General features: G+C 46.0%; 1 protein-coding gene across 1 annotated transcript in view; it reads right to left on the bottom strand.

Annotated features, from left to right (window-relative positions):
• Window positions 1–21,863, bottom strand: part of Tcerg1l (transcription elongation regulator 1 like) — a 193,820-nt gene that overhangs the window by 24,078 nt on the left and 147,879 nt on the right. The window contains exon 8 of the mRNA XM_028869221.2: window positions 17,812–17,881. Within this exon, the coding sequence (XP_028725054.1) occupies window positions 17,812–17,881 (70 nt within the window). The remainder of the gene's footprint in view (window positions 1–17,811; window positions 17,882–21,863) is intronic.

Raw genomic sequence — 21,863 nt, 5'->3', positions numbered from 1 at the left:
TAAAAGTCATTCCCTCAGAGCTATCTAACCTTGCCACCCCTCACATCCACATGTCACAATGTGACCTGCATTGTATCAGACACAGAGAGCTTTGGGCAGGCCAGGTACCTCACCCACCCAGGCCATGCCATTTGGTGGGCGTGGATTGAAGAGTGGTGCATACACACAAGCCAAGGGGGAGCCAGAGCTGAAGTCCCAACACTGTAGGACCTAGTACAGGTGTTCTTGGGCTGGGCCTCTGCATGGCGTTCCTACTATCCTATCATACCAGCAGCCTTGCAGAAATAGAAGACCTCTGGGTTGAACGTGAGAGAAGAGAAGTGAGGGTTACCTCGGGCCACTGCAGCTGTGAGGCCACCACCTTGTGCAGTGACAGCTGTTGTCTGGGAGGATGCTAGCTCTAGGGGAGAGTCCCATGGATGTGATGGGCTCAAGAGAAAACGCACCAATGTGAACACGCCATGTGTTCAATATGCTCTGCACCTCACAATGAGGCTGCCTTGTGTGCACAGACAAGCTGTGGAAATCTCTGGATCTTATTTTCAGTGAGATATGAAGCTCTAACAAGATGATCTTGACATGGCTTCCCCACAATTCTGTAATGTGATGGGTCCTGTCGACTCTCCCTCGCTGAAAGAGCGAACGTAGGGGCCGCCACTGTCTTGACTGCACTACCTCCCGCAGACAACAGCTTTTCTCTGTATAGGGAGGTGTAACCCTTGGCTGCAGTAGCCCGAGACAACAGCAGCTTCTCTCCTCTCATGTTCCACCCTGGACAATGGCCAACCCGAAGGCCTCCTATTCCTGCAAAGTAGCTGGACCGATTCAGCGCAGGGAGTGGTGGTAGCCAGAGGCCCAGCCCAAGAACACATCACCACATCCTGTGACACTGGGGCTTCATCTCTGACTCCTCGCTGTGGCTGTGGCTTGGAGGGTCTGTAGCACTCTTTCTGCGGCCACTCCTCCAGATCTGGTGAGCAGGCCTCTTCTGTTGTCACCCAACCAGTCATCAGTAGGTAATGCCAAGGCAGCTGTCCCCTGTCTCCAGAAGATCTGAAGCCAGGGCCCTGCAGATAGAGAGTGAGCTCATCTCTGCCAGTGCTGGGCAACGAGGCCAGGGGTGGTGTGGTAGTGGTAGAGGTGTCTCCAGCCTGGCCAGCCTCCCCTCTATCTGTCCCAGTTTGCAGGTGCCCACCACCAGTCTGAAGGCCCTGCCAGAACCAGCCTAGAGGCCTTGCCAGACACCAGTGGGAGCTCCCAGTGGCTCCCAGGACCTTGATGTCCTTTTGTCCCAGGGCACATCCACATGACACATCAGCTCTTACAGCTGAGCTGATGGCCAGGGAGTGCACTGCTTACCTCCCTGGGGCCAGTGTGCAGTGTGGTGATGGGTAGAGTAAGTGGCCTGGTCCCTCCTGACCTGGACCTGTGACAGCACTTGTCAGGGTTTTGACAGAATTCCTGGCAGAGAAGGGAGTGTCCTGACTGAGCAGAGGGCCTGTATTGTCCACAAGGAGACTCCATCCAGATCCCAGACAGGACCACACTTGAGCTGCCACCAATGAGGTGATCCAGCTTGTCCTGCGAGATCCACTGGTCATGTGGTTAGTGGTTCGGGACTCAGCCCCAGCCACCACTCTAACCAGGATATGGGTAGGGACTTCCTGTGGAATCCAGTCTTCCCACTGGTGTATTAACCAATCATCGACAGTTAGTGAAACCCAAATAAAACTCTTGAATAGTGGGGTTTGGGCACTTTCTGGAGAGGATCACACCAGTCCCCTGACCAGGCAGCACACAGCTGCTCTTCAGAGACAAGGCTCCCGTCCTTGGGACCTGTCCCAATTTTTACCAGCCTCTTCCACTGGCTGTTTCTGAGTTGTTCCCTTTATAGGAAACTGGAATCACAAGCATATTTTTGGCGAGTCCCGTGACATTTTGGGAAACTAGCAAACCTAACCTAAAGGAAGGTCATGGATCCCCCACATGCATGGCCATATGTGGATATGTGAGCAGATGTGCAGATAGATTGCCTCATCACACTGCTGGGGAAATACAGACAAACAATGGGACAAGTAGGCCCCTCCATGCGTGATTAGGGTTGGATAAGGTCAGGGCTAATGGTGTGAGTGGCTTCATTATGAAGATTCCTGAAGTAGCAGGTATATTCTGTGTCCCCTTATGATGCTCTGTGACACCACAGGACTCAGTTTTTCAGGTCTTGAACCTCCAGCTTGTGACCTAAATTAACCTCTATTTCTCATAAATGACCTAGTTTCTGATACTCATTCAGTTATAGCAACAGATGTGGATGAAGACCTTAGAGACCACTCACAATTGTTGTCTGCAGTGGGATCCACCATGCAGGGATAGAGTCCCTGACCTGGGGGCATGAGCTGTCTTATGAAAGTTGGTATGAATACTAGAAAGACATGTAGGACACCCAGTTGGGGTCAGAAAGGTATGATCATAATTAGGCCAAGTGACTCCTTTCCTACATGGCAGGCATTTGGAAGGTCTGCCATGGCCTCTCCAGCCCAGGTGGTGTGTGGAGGTTCTCTGAGTGGCAGGATCCAGACATCACAGAGTCTTCTCACTCCACACAGCCATCATGAGACTGGACTAGAATAACTGAAAGGGCACAGCCAGAAAGAAGCACATAGGTTCTGTTCTTAGCAGGGTCTGCTGATGTCTGCAGTGAATCCTGCTCCCAGAACTAAGATAATGGTCTCTCCACTAAGGCTCCTTTTCCACAGAGAGGACACAGAACAAACTACGTGTACAAAATTGGTTGTGAAACAGGAAAGAAACTTGGAATGGGGGAAGGGTCTGCGGCTGCTCCTGGAACAAATGCTGCAGAGGTGAAGGGGCCCTGTGGGGACCCAGGAGAACATTCCAAACCCAGGAAAATGACATCTAAGAGTGTTCCAGAGAGCAAAAGGAGATACCTGGGGAGGGATGCCCAGGAGAGGGCAGGGCTAAAGGTCAACAGGGACCAGGTCCCAATAGTCTTCTTGGCCTGCCAGGATTTGACTTTTTCTTCTCAGGGATATGAGGATCCCAACAAACTGCTGTCAGTTTCCCTAGTCCTGACACCCTTCTTCGTTGGCCCTGTTGACCTTGAGGTGGAGAGTCTGGAGAAAGGCCTCAGTACTATCTCTGGAAACCTTAGCTGGTCTGCCCTAGGGCACATACCTATTTAGTGTCCAGATTTTGCAGAACCCAGGCTCACCTATGTCTCTTCAAACAAATTTCAGACATGATTTACTAGATCTAAAATGATTCATGAATGACTCTTTCCTTGATGGATATTTAGAACCACTTATCATCCAGAGTGGGAAACATATTGATGGAGCCATAAATGTAAAGAGGTGCCAACTGACCAGAAGGTCCAGAAAACAATGAACCTCACTAGAAGCCCTGCTGCAAGGTGAGGAACAGGGTTCTGTTACTGCATCCAAGCCTAGAACACTTGACTTTCTCTGTCACATTGACACCTCCAGGTCCGTGTGAACTTGTTCAGGATGCCTTGCTCTCCTGCCAGTGTTTTCACCCTGTTTGTGCTTTGTTTGGGTGTGTTTAAGGGCCTGTCATGGAATGCTGAACTGTGAAAGGCTGCCTAGGATGTACTAGCATTGTATTCATTACCCTTCCTCTTTCTGAGCAGTGCAACAACACAGTAGGCCTGTCATCAGTGGGTGGAGACACGGTGGCTTTTGTGAGACTGACGCAGCTCCATTCTGTGGTTAGCATGAGAGGAATCGGGCTGGAAATTAGGATTCTGGGGACTTTGGAGTGTGGTATGCAGGACAGGTCTTTCCAGACAACTGTCTTCTGTCCCCAGAAGCGAACACCCAGCTCCCTGGACTTTGGTATTACATTTTCCCCCAATGGTGAGGATCTCAGCTTCTCCTGCTGTGTCCCTGCTTACTGCAGACTCCTTGGTGTTTCCCTGGATGTCTTCTGGCTTGTGTCATTACAATGTTCTCCGCATTCCAGGCCTCATAGCCCATGTCTGTGGCTCTCATGTGTGCCTTGTGCCAGGAGCCACAAGCCTCTCGTGTCCTTGTCACTCACAGAACTTCCCCGTGCAGTCCGTACCCTCTCCTCCCACTCCTCTGGAGCATCTCTGCCAGGTGCTCTTTCTTCTCAGGTGTTACCCTGCCATCTGTCCACTCAGGGCTAACTTCTGCATGTCACCTGGCAGCTGTCTTTGTGATCCATGGTTCCTGCCTTGAGTAGCTGAACTCTTTTGTCCCCATAGTGAAGTCTCTATGCTAGATGGCGACACCTTTGGTTTTTCTTAAAGAGCCACTGCCACATCTGTTTCCTCAAAGTGCAGAGCACGGTCCCTAGGTATCTGTGGGCAGCGAAGGGCTTGTTATCCCTCATCCCCAACAATCAGAGAGTACATTTCTGTATTTGACGACTTGGTGAATGCAACTTTCTTGAAGACACTGAATGTAGTAGAATTCCAGGTCCACTTCCTAAAGAGAATAGGTTTTGCTGTCTTCAGATTTCCTTCCTGGGGCACCTATAAGCCCCAAGTCCGCACAGCCCCAGCCTATCCCAGCTTTTGTCTTAGCACTGCAGACTGGTGACTGCTGAGGGCATCCCGTGTGCAATTACTGCCACAGTGTATAAGTCTTCTGAATGTTTGGCTATGGGGCGCTACTGTCGCTGATGAAAGCAATCAAAGGAATTTATGACAAGAAATTGTCTTTACAAACGAACCCTAGTTCAGATTTTTCATTGCTGCATACAATCAGGAGCTGAGAGAGACACAGTAGGACTCAAAGAAGGCTGGATGTCCCAGCAGTCCATGAGTTAGCTCTGCCATGGGGTGCACTAATTGCTCCATTCCCACTGCCTTTATGCCTCCAATAGTAATAAAATAGGGTTTCCCTGGTGGGGTGGGGGGAAGAATGTTGGGTACTAGTTAAGTTTGCTCTCTATGGTCTCACACACCTTAGACCTCACCCTAGAATGTAGTGTGACCTCAGGCAACTCTCCTTGAACTCTGTTTCTCCTCTGCACTCTTTCTGTCCATAAAGTTTAAGCCCTAATGGTATCTGCCGTTTGAGATTTTGAAAAATTCAATGAGATAAAAAAATGTCTGGCATTTGTTGACAATTCTCTGTGTAATATCCCCTTTAAATTGATATCGCGTACTTAAATGGCTAAGTACAGTGGGTGGTCTGTCAATGATGTTGATTTGGGATTTTGTAACAATGGTGATGGTAAATGATGATAGTGATGCTATTCGGATTGTGTCAATGATGGTGATGATGGTAGTGATGATGATAACGATGGTGATGCTGTTAGTGATGGTGGCAATGATGGTCAAAATCCTGGTGGCAATGATGTTGGTGACAATGACCATGGTGATGGTGCTAATGACAATAATGATGGGAATGATGGCATGAATTATGTGATGATAAAAACTGGGAAGATGGTGGCTATGGTGGTGGCACAGGCGATAATGATAATTCTTTATTCTCATTGGCTATGGTGATTTGGGCCATCCACCACACTAGCTCCTCCCCAACTGAGTCCCAGCTTCTGTCTACCTGGGGACATACCCCCTTTTATTTGATTTAATGGATGGGGAGAACTGTTCTGTCTTCCAGCAAAAATGGCTGGGAATTTATCATCAAAATATCACCAGCCTGTAACTCTGGTGTTAGACACAATATAAAATTCTGCAGGAATCAAAGATTCTGTGAATCTTTTTGCCTTATGGGGCCTCCGACATCTTTTCGTGCAGTGTTACAAATGATCTTCAGATGTAGCACACTTTGAGCGATCTCTGTGTCTGGCATTTAGCCTTCATGCTGTGCTGTGCAGGGGTATGCTTCTGGCAGCTGTAAAGCAGGTTGGTTCATCAATCTGGGGCTCTGGGGTTCTGGGGCTCTGGAAAAGACCAGAGCAAGGGAGCCTCAGCTCTGCCCAAACTGTTCAGGTGGGGACTCAAAGCCCATGCTGTCGTCAGGACAGATGCCTCTCTCAGGTGGATCATGGCCATGGGCAAAATTTAAGCTGTGGGGCCTGGGCACAGTTCTAAGCTGGGGAAACACACGGAGCTGAGCAGAGTTGTTTCTCTGCAGTCTCTTGATGATTTACAAGGAAGGCTCCCAGGGTTCACCAAACCCCTTATCTACTGTGCCCCAGGCCAGGAAGGCCTCCAACGGCTGGGAAGCTAGCTGTCCTGAGTGTCTTCAGTGTGGTCACATTTATTCATGTCTTCCAGCATCTGCTGACCTTGTGGTTATGACTGTCAGTACACATCAGGAGCCACGCTAGACAGAGAGGAGAATGAAGAGTGATTGGAGTATGAAGTCAGGACACAGCTGTGCTGGGTCCCACAGCATGCTGGCGGCCCTGTGAGCGAAGGCTTTTGTCATTCAGAGGCCATGAGTCCCTCGGTTATGAATTATCTGCTGGAAAGTGTTTTGCTTACAATTCTCTGTGTATCGAGCCCTCTACGTTGGAAGAATGCATTCAAATTGCTTAGTATAATGGCTGATCTGCAAATGGTATTAATCTGGCTGATGGTGGTAGTAGCCTCTTCTGACCTGTGGCAGAATCCCAATGAGCCTGGAGTTCCAACTCCCGGGACCACCAGAAGCAAGACATTGTTATAACTGACCAGGCAGAAGGCACTGGCTGGAACACCTGGTTCATGGGTGGCTCTGATGAGTACTATATCCCTCTTATACTGCTCTAGTGCTTGGACTAGCTAAATCTGGAAGGTTTCTCAGCAGATATAGGTCCTTGATCACTAACAGGTATGTGTTTCTGAAATGCAACCCTGCAGCATCTCATTGGAAGCACATGAAGGTGGTAGGTCTGGGAGCTGACATTTATTACAGTCTATATACAGTGTAAACTCCCCAGGTAAGATTGTTTAGGGAGCTTGTACCCACCTCTAAGGAAGCCCTCAACCAGATTAGGTCTTGGCCAAGGGAGAGCTGTGGGTGCTCGGAACTTGACTGACAGTGCCTGATCAACCACTTACAGAGCAAACTATAATAATAATAATAATAATAATAATAATAATAATAATAATAATAAAAACACTCCCCTGCCTCTGCCTGCGGCCTCCAGGCAGCATAAGAGTGATGGTGATGATGGCAATGATGGTGATGGTGATGATGATGATGGTCATTTTTTGTGTATACCTTTTGGGGACTATTGGAGAAAAGAAACAGATCATGGGCACACGCATCTCAGAATACAAGGCTCTTTGGAAATCTGACTTAAAGTGTGAAGACTCCTTGTGTGCTCAACACAGGAAAGGCAGGGGTCATGTTTTAATACCTTCTTAAATCCATAGCCCAAAGCAGACAGAATTGCAAGAAAAACAAACCAAAAAGCCACAGACTTCTTGACACACTGAATTATAAATGGGAACCACCTGATCACAGCCCCCCACAGGTCTTCAGCAATTGTCTAAGAAGAAGACAGATGCAGCTTCCACACCCTAAGGCCCTGAGCACTAGCAAGTCTAAAACCCCACAGTGAGCAAAGTCCCAGGGTTAGAGATAGCCTGACCTCAGCCTAAGCATCTCTTCAAAACTATAGCTGAGAGGGCAGTGTCTAAACTGCAGCAAAGTCCAGGAGATAGAGGGGAGACCACAGTGGTGGGGCTGTGAAAACCCCTTCCCCAGATTAGACATTCACTGGAGAGAACTTAGGACAGACAGAAGCACCAGGGGCAACACAGGGAAGGCAAAGGAAGCCTTGGGGAAGAGAGCACAGAGCCCAAACACAGGACCCCTTTGTTCCTTACTCAGGAGAGGGCACTGGGCTGAGCTCAGGAGCACAGCCCCTGCCGTACCCCATCACAAAGTAATGTCAGCATGTACAACCAAATCGAAGCCTAGTCCCACTCACAGCCAGTGCACAGATGAGAACGTGGACAAAATATGTGTCTACCAGCAATAAAGCAAGGTTGGCACACTCAAGAGCCCAAGGAAAGCCTAATTACAGAAACTGAGCTAAAATCTTTAGAAAGAGTATGAGAGATGCTACTAAGTAACAGCACAAGGAAGAGCAGAAAACAGGAGGGAGGAGACAATTGGGAAAAAAAGATTTGGAAAAGGGGTCTAAGAAAATCCAGGAAATGTTTAAAAACAAAAGGAAAACATTCGAGAGGAAAAACAGTAGCCAGAACACAAGTGTGGCCAAGGGCGATGATGTCTTAACAGAAATAGAAATTAACAGCCAGTGAGACAGCTCGACAGGTAAAGAGGCCAACTGCCTAATGATACAAGCCTGAGTTCAACCCCTGAAGCCCCCATAAAAGTGAAGAGAGACAGCCGGGTGGTGGTGGTGGTGGCGGCGGCGGCGGCGGCGGCGGCGGCGGCGGCGGCAGCAGCAGCAGCAGCAGCAGCGGCGGCGGCGGCGGCGGCGGCGCACGCCTTTAATCCCAGCACTCTGGAGGCAGAGCCAGGCGAATCTCTGTGAGTTCGAGGCCAGCCTGAGCTACCAAGTGAGCTCCAGGAAAGGCGCAAAGCTACGCAGAGAAACCCTGTCTCGAAAAACCAAAAAAAAAAAAAAAAAAAAAGGGAAGGGAGAGAACCTCCACAAAGTTGTCTCTGACCTCCAAATCTCTGACCTCCATCTCTCTCTCTCTCTCTCTCTCTCTCACACACACACACACACACACACACACCATGCACACACATATGCATCACAGTAATAAGTAAATAGACGTTTAAAAAGAATTAGAAGTGAAGAAGAGAGAGAACCAGGTTGCTAAGAAAGTGGTTTCATAAGGGTGAAGATGAGCCAAAGAGCAGGCTTTGAGTCTCCCATGAGATGAACAATGGTGCAACAGAACACAGCAAAACACAGGTGAGAAAGTGTCCAGAGGTGGAAAGACACCTCTCTATTTTGGTAGCATACACCTCAGACCTGCGACAATTAACCAGTAATCACTAAGGAGCATTTCTTACCGTCATTTTAAACACATCACCTATGTTGAAACCTAGGAGTTTGTAACAAGCAGATCATCTGTGGAGGACCGCTGGGAACACACAGGCTGCTCTGGAAACTGGCTTTGAGAGCAGGGCATCAAGTGCTTAGCCCGTGAAACACCTAGAATCGCCTGGGGAGAGAGTCTCAATAAAGGGTTCCCTACATTGGGTTGGCCTGTAGGAATTCTATAGCAATGGTCTTAATTCATTTAATTGATTGGGGAAATCCATCCCACTGTGAGTACTCAGCACCGTTACCTAGGCTTCAGATTTCAGAGGATCCTGAAACTGCATGAAGGAAGAAATGGAACTGAACACAGCAAGCCAGCAAGAGGGCACATATGCGTTCATTCTTTCTCCGCTCAAAACTTCCCGATAATTAGGGGCTGAAACCTGGAATTGTGAGCTAAAGTCAATCCTTCCTCCCCGCAGAGGCTTGCTGTAGAGTGTTTCATTAGAGCCACAGAAAACAGGGAATTGTGTAAAGGCACTTGGCACACAAGCCTGATGAACTGAGTTTGATCCCTGAACCCCCTGTAAAGGTGGAAGGAAAGAACTGACTTTCCACATATATATCAAGATATGCATGTGCCCCCCTACATCATAAACACATAAAATAATAAATGAATTTAAAACAATAGTAACAGCAACAATAGTCAAATCATCAGTGCAAACAAAATGACACAATTCAGACACCAGTGTTTGGCAATCTCGAAGGAAAGAATGAACAGATCAAATCACCTGCTACATCCCAGAAAGTCAGGGCCAGGTGTGGTCTCCTCCTGGTGGAGCTCTCCAGCACCACCAGGAGACATCCCTGCCCACCATAAACCAAACCTGAATCTGGTGTCTGTGTGACTCCAGGTACACAGTATCATGGATCCAGACTACAAAGCACCCTGATCTGTTAAGAAATTTTAATGTCTTTAGTGAGAAATGAAGAGTGGATGGAACAAGTCTTTAGGTTAAAAGAAACTTAGATGGAATACCAATAGCATGCAGGATCTGAACTTGACTGAGACTCTTGTTTAAGATATGAAATTGCAAAAGAAAACAAATCAAGGAAACTTGAATGCTCTAGGACTGGAGACCACGTAATAATGTCAAAAGATTATCAGTGGTTTACTTTTAATGCTTATATGAAGCCATTTTCCTAAAATATTTATGAATAAAATTTTCACAGTACTTGGGGTTTGTTTCAGAATCACTGTGGAGTCATGAACTAGAGCTCCCACACACCCAGACATGCCTACAGGCCAACCCAATATAGAGAGACCCTTGCTGAGACTCTTGCCAGGTGACTGGAGGTTGTAGGAACAGGGAAATTGAAATGTGAGGGTGAGGTGTATTGTGTTTATTGTGTTGAATACTTCTGTAATTAAAGATAAGCATTGCTGTGAGACTGGAAGTATTCATTTGTCATCCTCACTGTGGGGTCTGCTGAGCAGTGTTAGCAGGAGAGTGGCTTGCTTTCTCTCTCCCATCAGCTCCAGGCCTGTTTGTGTTCATGGAATGGCTTTGTCCAACCTGGGCATTACAAATGCCCCGCATGCTTCCCTCACACTGCCCACTCATTGGTGCTATCCTGCCTCCAGGCAAGGCCCTCAGGCAGCTTCCCTCCTCAGGATCACACAATTGACTTCCTTGACTTGCTGGTCTTTGATCACCTGGAATTATCACCACCTTCCTCCCAGAAACTGAGTAGTCTCTATCATAGAGTAACAACCACACAGATCAGAATTAGCCTATTGTTTATCACATGGAAAACACACTGTCTTTCTTGGAAGATGAGAAGAAGGGGCCTTAGATAGCTATATAGTGTCTCTGAAAGGTTTGGGATGTGGACAATCTATTTTATAAAAAAATAAATAAATAAATGTGGATATCCTTCCCCACTTGACAGCGTCCTTCAGCATTCCTATGGTGATGTATGTAGAACCGCTGGCAGACAAGTATCACACAATAAACATTGGCTAGATGACTCCTACAAGATTACTGAAGGCAGATGGGCCCCCTGGAAACAGGCCACAGCCCTCCAGTGAGCACCAAGTAGCCAGCTTTGGCTTATTTAGTTTCACACACCTCACAAGCTATCTGTCCACTTAACAAAGTGTCTAGCAACTTCAAAAAGTTGCAGCCATTTCAGAAATCCTAATTGTCCTTTGGGTCTCTGGGATGCTGATTTTCCTGAAGGAAGCTGAGAAACAACTGAAATCTCCCTCTCAGTGTGGACAGCTACACTGGGGCCTTGGAACTTGACCATCGGTGGGAGAGAGGTGTTTGGAGGGTGGGAAGTGGCCCCGGATCCCAGGCAAAAGGGGCAGTGCAGAAGAGAAGAGCAAAGTAGAGCTAGACCTTAAAACTGGCTGCTGGAGTGAGGGACTCAGTCCCAGAACCAGCAGCCAGCACAGCATTACCCTGAGGCCCAGACCACGGGCTAACCTCCTCCATGCCATTGTGCAGTCCCAAATCTGTACATACTGAGTGGTGACATTTGTTCAGTGCATGAAAAATGAGGATGGGCTAGAGCCACATCATCTGGGAAGGTGTCCATTCATGTATTCATCCGTCCAGTTTGCCTGCCTTCCTGAGTCTCAAACCTTCGCAGTAGACCTGAGACTTTGTGTGGTCACCTGGTAAGAGATGCAAGGCCAGCATTGTTTCAGAAATCTGCATCCCACTAGAAAGATGGGCACGGGAAGCATCTAGACCTGAAACATACTGGGATCTTATATGCAGGGCCCTACACACAGACTGACAACCCAGTCGAATAGAACCTTGGAGTGGAAAGGAAATGTTTTCCTTTGTTCATGTGAGAGTGGCTTGATGATGCTCCACAGCCATGAGGAAGGGCCTCCATGTGCAAAGGGCTGTGCTACAGAATCCAGGAAGGCCCAAAGTTCTTCAGCAACCACCAGACTATAGGGTTCCCGAACAGAATGTATGAACAAACCCTCATTGGAAGAGATTCTGCAAAAGGCTTTTCTTGTCATGAGTTGGCAGATCAGAAGTAATACACTGTGATCTTAACTAGAAGCTCTCTGCAAGCCTGGACCATCCTAAGGATGCCAGCCAGCCCTTGCTCACACAGGATGAAGATCATGGGGCCAATGAAAGCCAAGTACTCACTATACAATGGGTATAAGTGAGATGGATGGCGGACAAGTAGGTATAGATGAGAACCAATGAAGAACAATCATAGGCCAGACACTCTAGACCCCATTCTAGACTGGCCTCTGACCAGCCAAATTTCAGACTTCTCTCAGTTTAAATGAAAAGCTTGGTGGGAAATAAGAACTCTGCCTGTCCTCACCCACAAGGAAATAGCCCTGTGTCTAGACATAGCACCAAAGACTGTAACACAGTGGTCTCCTGACTAATGCTCCCAAATCCATGACAAAGAAGTACATGAGTTTCTTTGTCACTTTCAGAAAATATAAATAAGTTCAGAGGACTGTTCACTTGGTAGCTTAAAAAGGCAAATTGAAGTGACATGACAAATCACTGCTTCTGCATTCAATCTTCTCACAGGCAGATGTCAATGAAGGGTCCTGTGTGGACACCTTCGTGATAGATGGCACAGACCCAACACCGTTTGTAAAGGTACAGATATCTGTGTAGAATCAATTGGTCACCGAAAAGAGTTAATTAGGTGAGAGGGATCACTTAAAAGGTAAATGGAGGTGAATATTTTGTTCATCGCCATACATGTCAAAGACTACCAAGACCTCACACTCTCTTTTTGTCTCACAAGGTCCCCAGGGTATTAGGCAGACCACTAGGGCTAGCATAGAGAGGCAGAGAAGTCTATTGTCATCCAGAGGCATCTTTAGAGATGTGATTTCAGAACATAGTCTTGTAGCATTTTTAAATACTTCCCACTCTCAGTAGCTGATTTTTTTCAAAATGGCTCCCATACACCCATATGTTTGAATATTTTGTTTCCAGTTGGTGGAACTGTTTGGGAAGGATTAGGAAACATGGCCTTGTTAGAGAAGGTGTGTCACTCTGGGCTTTGAGGTTCTAAGAGATCCACACCACTCCCAGGGTGTTTTCTCTCTCTGCCTCCTACTTGTAGATCAAGATGTGAGCTCTCAGCTGTTCCTGCCACCATGCTTTTGCTCCACCATCATGGACATTAACCCTCTGGAACTGTAATCTCAATTAAACACTTCCTTTTGTAAGTTCCCGTCGTCATGGTGTTTTGTCATAGCATTAGAAGAGTTACTAAGACACTGGGGTAGGAAGTAGAAGGGCTCAGCTCACACTTTGAGGACAAGGACTCTGTATGCTCACTCCCTTTCTGCTGAGCAAGTGACAGCAGTTCTCCAGCTGCAGAGGGGGTACCTTCTTCACCCTCCCACAGATAATACTACCCAGGGATAGATTTGACTTGAAGAATATCCAAGGACTGGGAGCTTCCAAACCTCCCATCTTGGCTTTGTTGGCCTGGGAATTACATTCTTATGTTTGGCTTTTGGATAATGACATTTTTAATTTGTTCTGAAAGGATTCATCTTGCCATAGTGTCAAGTCTGGGGTATGGGCATACAAGAAGATGAAATCTTAGCCATACAATTCCTGGGAGAGAATCTCAAGTACACAAAGGTAGGAGGTCTCTTACACCTCCTCCTAAGTGGTCTGAAATTGCTTTACATCACAGCTCCATCTGGAGACTCTTGGTTTCTGGGAGTAGATCAATAGAGGCAGATTTGGAGAAAGCAACAGCGTGACATAAGGCCATTTCTTACTCATCCCAGCATCTTGGGTCTTCAAGGAAAGCTATATGTGACCTCATAAAGTCCCCATATTAGTTACTTTTCTCATAGCTGTGATGAAACACCTGAGAAAATCAAGTTAAAGAAGAATTTCTTTTGACCCATAGCATGTGGGGACAGTCCAGCATGGCAAAGAAGGCATGGTGGCAGAGGACTACAGCAGCTGGCCACATTGTGTCTATCATCTGGAATCTCAGGCAGTGATTGCTGCTGTCCTCACTCAGGGTGGGTGTTACCCCTACAGCTAAACCTTTCTGGAAACACCCTCATGGTGCAGAGGTATGTCTCCTAGGTGATTCTAAACCCTGCCAGGTTGATAATCAAGATAACACCACTCTACTTGACCAGATAATTTTATGGCAGGAGACATTCATCTTTGTATATCCAAAGCCTTCAATTGCATCCCAAAAGGTTAGACATCAATGTAATAAACAATGTCCCATCTTTTAGTCAACCTAGCGTAAGGCATCTATACTGGTGTCCTGGAAATGTCAAAATGTTATCAAAGCCAATGTGCTAATGGTTACTGAAGGACAAAATTCATTGACTCAGCAAGAACCACCATTCTTGAGTGGCAAAACCTGGCTTCTCAGGAAGAGGCAAGCTGCCACGTATGCCCACGAAAACTTCTCTGTAATGTTTCGTGGTTACTTCCATTCTGATTTCTAAACCAGATGACATACTTTTGCTGAGTCCCCTCAAAATAATTTCATTTGAATTTGAAATAAAGCCCCAACTCCCTAAAATAGACAGCTCACTCCAAGAACAGGCCCAAACTATAAAAAGACAAACTCTTCAGAAGGTAGAGATGGGCAGGCCCTCCAAGCACTGCCTGAGAAGGGGACGTGCAGCAGTGAGTCAATTTTCTGGTCTCAGGGAAGATGGATGAGTTTGCATCAGGAACACATTCCACTAAATAGTAAATAACAAGCTTTCAGGAAATGGCACTCACCAGGTAGTTTAAAATACTTTTGTGTTTTGAAAGCTTGTCATTGTGACATATTTCTCCTCCAAGGGAATTTTAGGGAAAGTATCATTTGCGCCTACATTATCTGCACAATCAATTTAATTCCATCTGCATCTGAATGCCCCAAGTGGTATCAGCTGTGCCAGAGCTCATCAGAAATGCAGGGGTAGAGAAGAATCTAGAACCACCATCACAATCGTTTAGCCCCCTATTTCTACATATCATGACATATTGGACCAGCAGTCACCCCTTGCAAGAACGTTCTCAGTGGCTTTTGAAGAGGGAAAATATTATTATTTGTACCAAAGGGGCAGGTCAAGTTGAAGTGACTCCAGAAAGATGTGTGGGGGCATATTCCTTGCTACCTACACCAAATTCGAAAATATCAAATGCATACAGTGCCCAGACATGTGAAATGCCATTTGCCAAATGCAGTGGGGGCCATTAGTACTGAGCCATGAGGTATCATGGGCACTGCAAAAAATGTGTGGTGAGAAACTGCATCACGGTGGGACTGTAGACACAACAGGCTTGCCTTCTGTGAGGTGCAAGGCAGACCTGTCTTCCACACACAGAGCAGACCCTCCTTCAATACATACAGGACAAGCCTACCTTCAACACACACAGAGCAGACCCCCCTTCAACATACACAGAGCAGACCCCCTTCAACACACACAGAGCAGACCCCCCTTCAACACACAAAGGGGAAGCCCACCTTCTGCACATACAGGGGAAGGCTGGATTTCTGTGAGCACAAGGAGGACTACCTTCTGCCACACAGAGAAGGCTAGCCTTCTGCATGCACAGAGCTGGCCCACCTTCTGCACATACAGGGCGTACCCAGCCTCTCTCTATACACTGGATCAGGAATGAATGATTTCCAGAGCTTTCTGGAATATACTGTGTCCTCTGTCTGGCTGCTTCCTGGCTACCGAATATTTTCCTGCAGACGCAGTCTCACCAAGGCAGCCCTGGGTGAGTACCTGGTGAGCCTGGAGGTGCACCAGCAAGTGACAGGCACCAGCCCCTCCCACAGCTGCAGTGGATGTGGATGCAGACATGCACAAGAGCAGGAACTGGAACGGCTCTGCAGGAAACATCTGGGCTTGTTTCAAAGTCAGTTTTTAATTCTGGAAGTCATTCAGATGATTAAAACCAAAATTAATGTTTTGCTGTTATTTAAATGCCAACTGCTCAGAATCCGAGGCCAGTCCATTTCCCCTGCACCACAGGGAGCTTGTCTTGGGTTTCAAACTCAGTGCACTTGTGCACAGACCAGCTGGGACAGCTTGGCTGACAGTCATGCTGTAGACATAAGCCAAAAAAAAAAAAAAAAAAAAGAAAGAAAGAAAGAAAAGAAAAACAACAACAACAACAAAACCTGCCCTCCTCAAACCCTTGAACCACCAACAACCCTGCATAAAAATCTCCTGTGGCCACACAGGTATTTCTTTCACTCTCCTACAAAGCAACCTTTTAAGGGCAAAAGTTGAGGCCATCAGAAAGCAAAGGCCCTCAAGACTGGGATGACAGGCTTGGTCCCAGGAAACAAAAACAAAAACAAAAACAAAAAAAAAAAAAAGAAACCCACCCCCTACTGAATGACAGTGTTGGTCTTTTTATCCTTCAAAGTTCTAGAAACCTCCTTGATTCTGAACTCAGTTAGGTCTTCCTCCAATCTAACTGGAGCTTTCCTTGGAGAGAAGAATCCACCCTGAGTGCTGGTTGACAGGGATAAAACTGGCCAAGCATCTAGTTTTTGGATTTTTTTTTTTTTTGATTTTTCGAGACAGGGTTTCTCTGTAGCTTTGGAGCCTGTCCTGCATCTTGCTCTGTAGACCAGGCTGGCCTTGAACTCACAGAGATCTGCCTGGCTCTGCCTCCCAAGTGCTGGGATTAAAGGTGTGCGCCACCACTGCCCAGCAAATCATTTGTATTTTTCTTTTTTGGTTTTTCGAGACAGGGTTTCTCTGTGTAGCTTTGCGCCTTTCCTGGAACTCACTCTGTAGACCAGGCTGGCCTTGAACTCACAAAGATCCACCTGGCTCTGCCTCCTGAGTGCTGGGATTAAAGGCATGCACCACCACCGCCCTGCCCAAGCATCTAGTTTTTACATCATCCTTTTGTTTACTGAAATATCTCAGGATGAAGGACCAAGGGGGTGAAAATGGATAGTGTCTCTAAAACAAGGTTTCATTCTTTGTTATGCCAAATGTTTGCTTCTTCTTCTAAGGGACATTTTTTTAAAGAGAAAATGTTGCCAACATGCTTGACCAAAGCCTTTAAATTTCTGGATCATGAGAGGAACTGATACAGAAGCTAGATGCAATGGTAAAAGTACCTGATGGGCCCAAGCAAGTCCCTGGTTCCAGTGGGATATCCATCCAGGTCCCACCTACCAAGGACAGCTAAGTTCATGACGTAGCCTGAGAAGTACTGCTTAGCATTCAAGTCTCACCCCCTACTCTTCTAAGTTCATAAAGGTGCCTGCAACCACATCCTTCCTTCCTCTGTCCTGTTCTGAGGACTTAGACACCTATATTGCCCCAGCATATCCCATGTATGTGATGCTCAGGATACAGAGGACAGACCAGTGACCTTGTGAGAGACACTAAAAAGGAAAGGATAAATGTTCTATCCCTACACATGCAGCTATGCAGTAACTACAAGCCAGCTTGATAGATACCTTTATGTCATGAAGTACCACATGAGTTCTGCAGACAGGTCCACAGTTTCACTTCCAGATGAACTTCCAGACAAGGAAGGGACGGATGGATTGCAAGCAAGACCCAAAGAGGCAATATCCAGCCAGAACTGCCTGCCTTGACTTAGTATTTTACACAGCATAAGTCTGCCCTGAGTAGTGGGCCACCATGACCACTTCCACAGGGTTCTGGAAGCTGAGAATGTGCCCCTGAACTTCAGTGACATGTCCAGAGCAGGTGCCAAGAGATAGCCCGTACCATCTGCTTCACAGTTAAACTGATTTTTTTTTTTTGCTCAAATTCAATGTAATGGAAGTGTTTTCTTTTCATACACAACAGTATCCAGGGAAGACACAACAGGATAGGATAGTGCCACCTACCTATTCCTCTTAGTTTTCACATTTTGGTCCTCACTGCCATCTTCTGAACTGGATCCATCACTGCTTTCAGCTGAAAGAAACATGACATTAGTAACACAGCTGAAGGGTCAGTCTTAGTGCTCTGGAATCCAGCAGCCCATCTAAAAATTAGGAAATTGGATTTCTCTTAAACATTGACATTACTCTTATGAACTTGCTTTCTTTGGTACATAATTTCAGTAGAAAAGATACCTGACTGTTGATGTCAAAGAGGCCATCTCCAACCCCCATGTCTCCAGAGGTCATCAGGATGTCAGAGGGGCCTGATGAGTAAATAAGATAAAAACCAACCGCTGCTCCACCCTCAGAATCAGCCCTTCCCAAACTGGTACGAGCATCGCCTCTCTGCCAGTTGGTGTCAGTTGGCTGCTGAAGAAGTAATTTCTCCATGCCGGCCTCCTGGTACCCAGGGCTTCCTTCCATCCACTGCAATAGTCCACTGCAATAGCCCTTTCAGCATACCATATGATCTTCACCACAGACTGCCTGCTTCCAAAGCCCAACCATCTGAACGATGCATTACTGTATTCAAGCTGCATGGTGCAGCCCTGGAATTGCTGCATGAAATGACAGAATGGCAAATGTGTATTGGTGCCCTAGGTCTCCTTTATGGCTGTAAGAGAGCAAAAATGAGTGAGAGATGGTTCTAGAGCCTTGTCAATTTTGAACCATTGCATGGACTGTGATCCCAGGAAAATAAGTAGTCTTGCTTGTTTCCTCTCTGTGTCTGTAAACTCTCAGATTCACCATCTCTGTAAGCCAGGCACGGTGTTGACAGTGAAGAAAGGGTGGAGTCAGCTCAGCACAGTGTGCCTCCATGTCCCCACACTTCTGCCTGGGTCACAGCCTCCCATCAGGAAGCCTTGTTCTTCCTGGAAGGCCTAGTGTCCCTGTTCTCTGTTCTCTCTCTCTCTCTCTCTCTCTCTCTCTCTCTCTCTCTTATTGAGATAAGATTTCATGTAGCCAAGGCTGTCTTTGAACTCCTGGTCTTCCTACTCCCCTCTCCCTAGCTTTTCTTTGAAAATACTTACTACATTTACCATTAGGTACTGACCTAGAAGCTTCATCTCTACTAGGGCTATCTTCCGTAGTGCTGAAGTGCTATGCACATCACCAGGAGAGAAAAGCAATCAATACTCTTATCCTGCTGTGAACCCTTCCATATGCAATAATGACCAGCCTAGCAAGATGGGCTCATTGGTGCAATAATGGCATGAATGTCATAGACGCAACCAACCACTTTCAAATTGTATTTAAGGCTCACTCCACAAGACAGAACTGGTTCCTGGTACCATTAATAGGGCAAAGAACCCAAGGTTAATTAGGTCCTAGGACCTAGGGGAGAACCTATTACTATTATTTTTCCAAATAGGCATAATATTCAAATGACTCAAGACTTATTGTTATTCCAATGGAATAACACATCTCTCCACACATAGAAAAGCTTCCTTTCACAGTAGATGGTAATTAACACAAAGATCCACCACTGGCCAAAGTGCAGAGAATAAGAGATCCTGGAGCATTGAGCCCCAAATGGAACACAATATTAAACATCCAAAGCTCTCAAATCCCCATGGAAAGGAGCTGTGTGTGGAAAGATTTCAAAGGCCAGAGGTGGTAGGTGACTAAAGCAAAACTGTTTTCTGAACAAACTGTGCCAGTTGCTCATATGAGCTAACAGGGGCTGTGACCATATGCACAAGATTGGTACAAGATCAAGTCAGATAAAACACCATCATGGAGTGGGGGGCATTGGGAAATACCACCCCCTAGCTGAGGAGTTATTGGCAACTGATGGCTGCTTGAGAGAGGGAGAGTCAGTTTTCTTCAGAGATGTGTCCTCTGAGAGGCTATCCATGTTCTAGTAGATAGCCCTATACCCATGAACACACTGGCAATACCAGTGGACTCTATGGGCTGTTTTGATTTGAAAAGAGAACCATGTAATTGTGAGGGAAGGTAGTGGTAGGGGTGGGATTGGGGAGAAATGAATGAGGAGTTGGACTTGATCAAAATACATAATACTCATATATAAAATGTTTATCAATCAAAAATAAATAAAAATCAAACTACACTTTTTCTGCCCTGCATTTAGGATCATAGGAGTGCCTCAGTTAGCCATGCTTCACCAGTCTGCTATTCATATGTAATTCTGCTCTCAATGTAGGATGTGTAGCTATTAGTGGGATGAGAGGGCCAGATTCCAGAGGCTTCCAGCTCATCCACAAGACTACACATGTCTTCTAATTACTTCTCCTGCTTCTATGTTCAAAGGTATGATTCTAGTTTGGCTGTGACAAGTAACTGACCAGTTTGTATCTACTTGTCTTTGCTGTAGACTTGCTTAGGAATGAGGAGACATGTAGTGGCAGGTCATCATGGCAGACTGGGGCAGCTATACCCTTTCACCCCAGCATACTCCAGAGAGGCCATGATGAGTGATAACCTCAAATGTAAAGGCTATCCAATAATGATACAGATACTAGTATAAATATGTGTAATGTTGGTTATTGTTTTGGAGGCCTTTTGGTTATTTTGAACAATCTCAACACGAGTAGACCATTTTTGTCCAGATATAAAAATTCATAAACCACACAGGAAAATATTCACAAATTTGACTGACTTTAAAAGTACAATACCAAATGGAAAGTCACACAAAGTAGATCTATTGGGTTGGTTTCTGCCATTGCCAATGAGTGCAATTATCTTCTTCACTACAGTGAACCTATGAGCCCTGCCACTCATGAGGGCAGTGCTGGGATAGAGAGAGGCTGCCATCTTCCACTGGCTTCAGGGATGATGGAGCAGAAACAGCTGTGATCATGTACAAAGAAAATAACATACTACTTGAGGTTCAGAAGAAAAGTCTGATGTGGTTTGAACAAGCCAGCAGCTGGCCAGGTCAGCAATTCCCAAAAGGTAGGGAAAAAATTTATGGAATTTCCACCTGAAAGAGCCCAGAATGCTGAAGTTGAACCAGTTTACATAACACACAGAGAAACAGGAAAGAACTTAAGAGATTAGTCTGAAGAAAGCACATAGGCTGACTTCACTCTATGGGTCAGACATGGACTAAACACCTGAGAATGCAGGAAGCCTTAGTAGCAAAGCTAAAGGAAGCTTCAGATACCAGACCTCACAATGGTGTCTTAAACATGACACCAGCAATATAACCAATGTAGGGGCTGGGGAGATGGCTTGGTGGTTAAGCATGCAAACCACTCTTACATAGGACAGGAGTTTGGTTCCCAGCATCCATATAGCATGGCTCACAAAAGCCTGTAATCCAGCTTCAAAGGGTCTGATACCCTTTTCTGGGCTTTGTGGAAGGGTTCCAGGAGCCAAGGGGAGGAGACACAGGGAGCTATTGCCAAACCCTGATAGAATTCTGTTTGGGAAGATGGAAAAACTCTACGAGTAGCTAGTGGTGATGGTATACAACATTGTAAATAAACTTAATGCCACTAAATGTACATTTTAAGATGGCTAACTGGTAAGCTGCATGCTACATATATTTTCTCAGAATAAAAAAATCATGAACAAACTGTTTTATGGAAAAGATCAAAGCTCAGGAAAAATACTGGAAAGATATTATAGTCAAACACATTAATCCCTCAATTTACAGGAGTCCCTATAATTCAACAAGAAAGACAAACATGAATGTATTCCCAGGAACAAAAAAAATGGCCAACAAACCCCCGAGAATCACTCAAAATTAAAGAAATGCCAACTAAAATAAAGAATGGCTTTGCATTAAGTTCTGGTGATGTACAATGCTTATACAGAGTACATCAGTGGGAGTGTGTATTGATTGATTGATCCCTTCAGAGGAAGATTTCACAATATTAAAAATTTAAGATGCATGCACCTGATGATATAGCAATTCCAATAATAAGAAATCACACAATAGACATTCTTGTGAAACTGTGGGTATATATTGACATAAGCAAACACATGTTCAGTTATAGAATTCACAGAATGTGGTTTATTAGCCAGCATTAATATCTCTGAGA

The sequence above is a fragment of the Peromyscus leucopus genome, chromosome 1, assembly GCF_004664715.2.
Source record: "Peromyscus leucopus breed LL Stock chromosome 1, UCI_PerLeu_2.1, whole genome shotgun sequence".
In the NCBI taxonomy this organism is placed as follows: Eukaryota; Metazoa; Chordata; class Mammalia; order Rodentia; family Cricetidae; genus Peromyscus; species Peromyscus leucopus.
The sequence above is the reverse complement of the archived record's forward strand: the minus strand, read 5'-3'. Positions and strand labels throughout refer to the sequence as shown.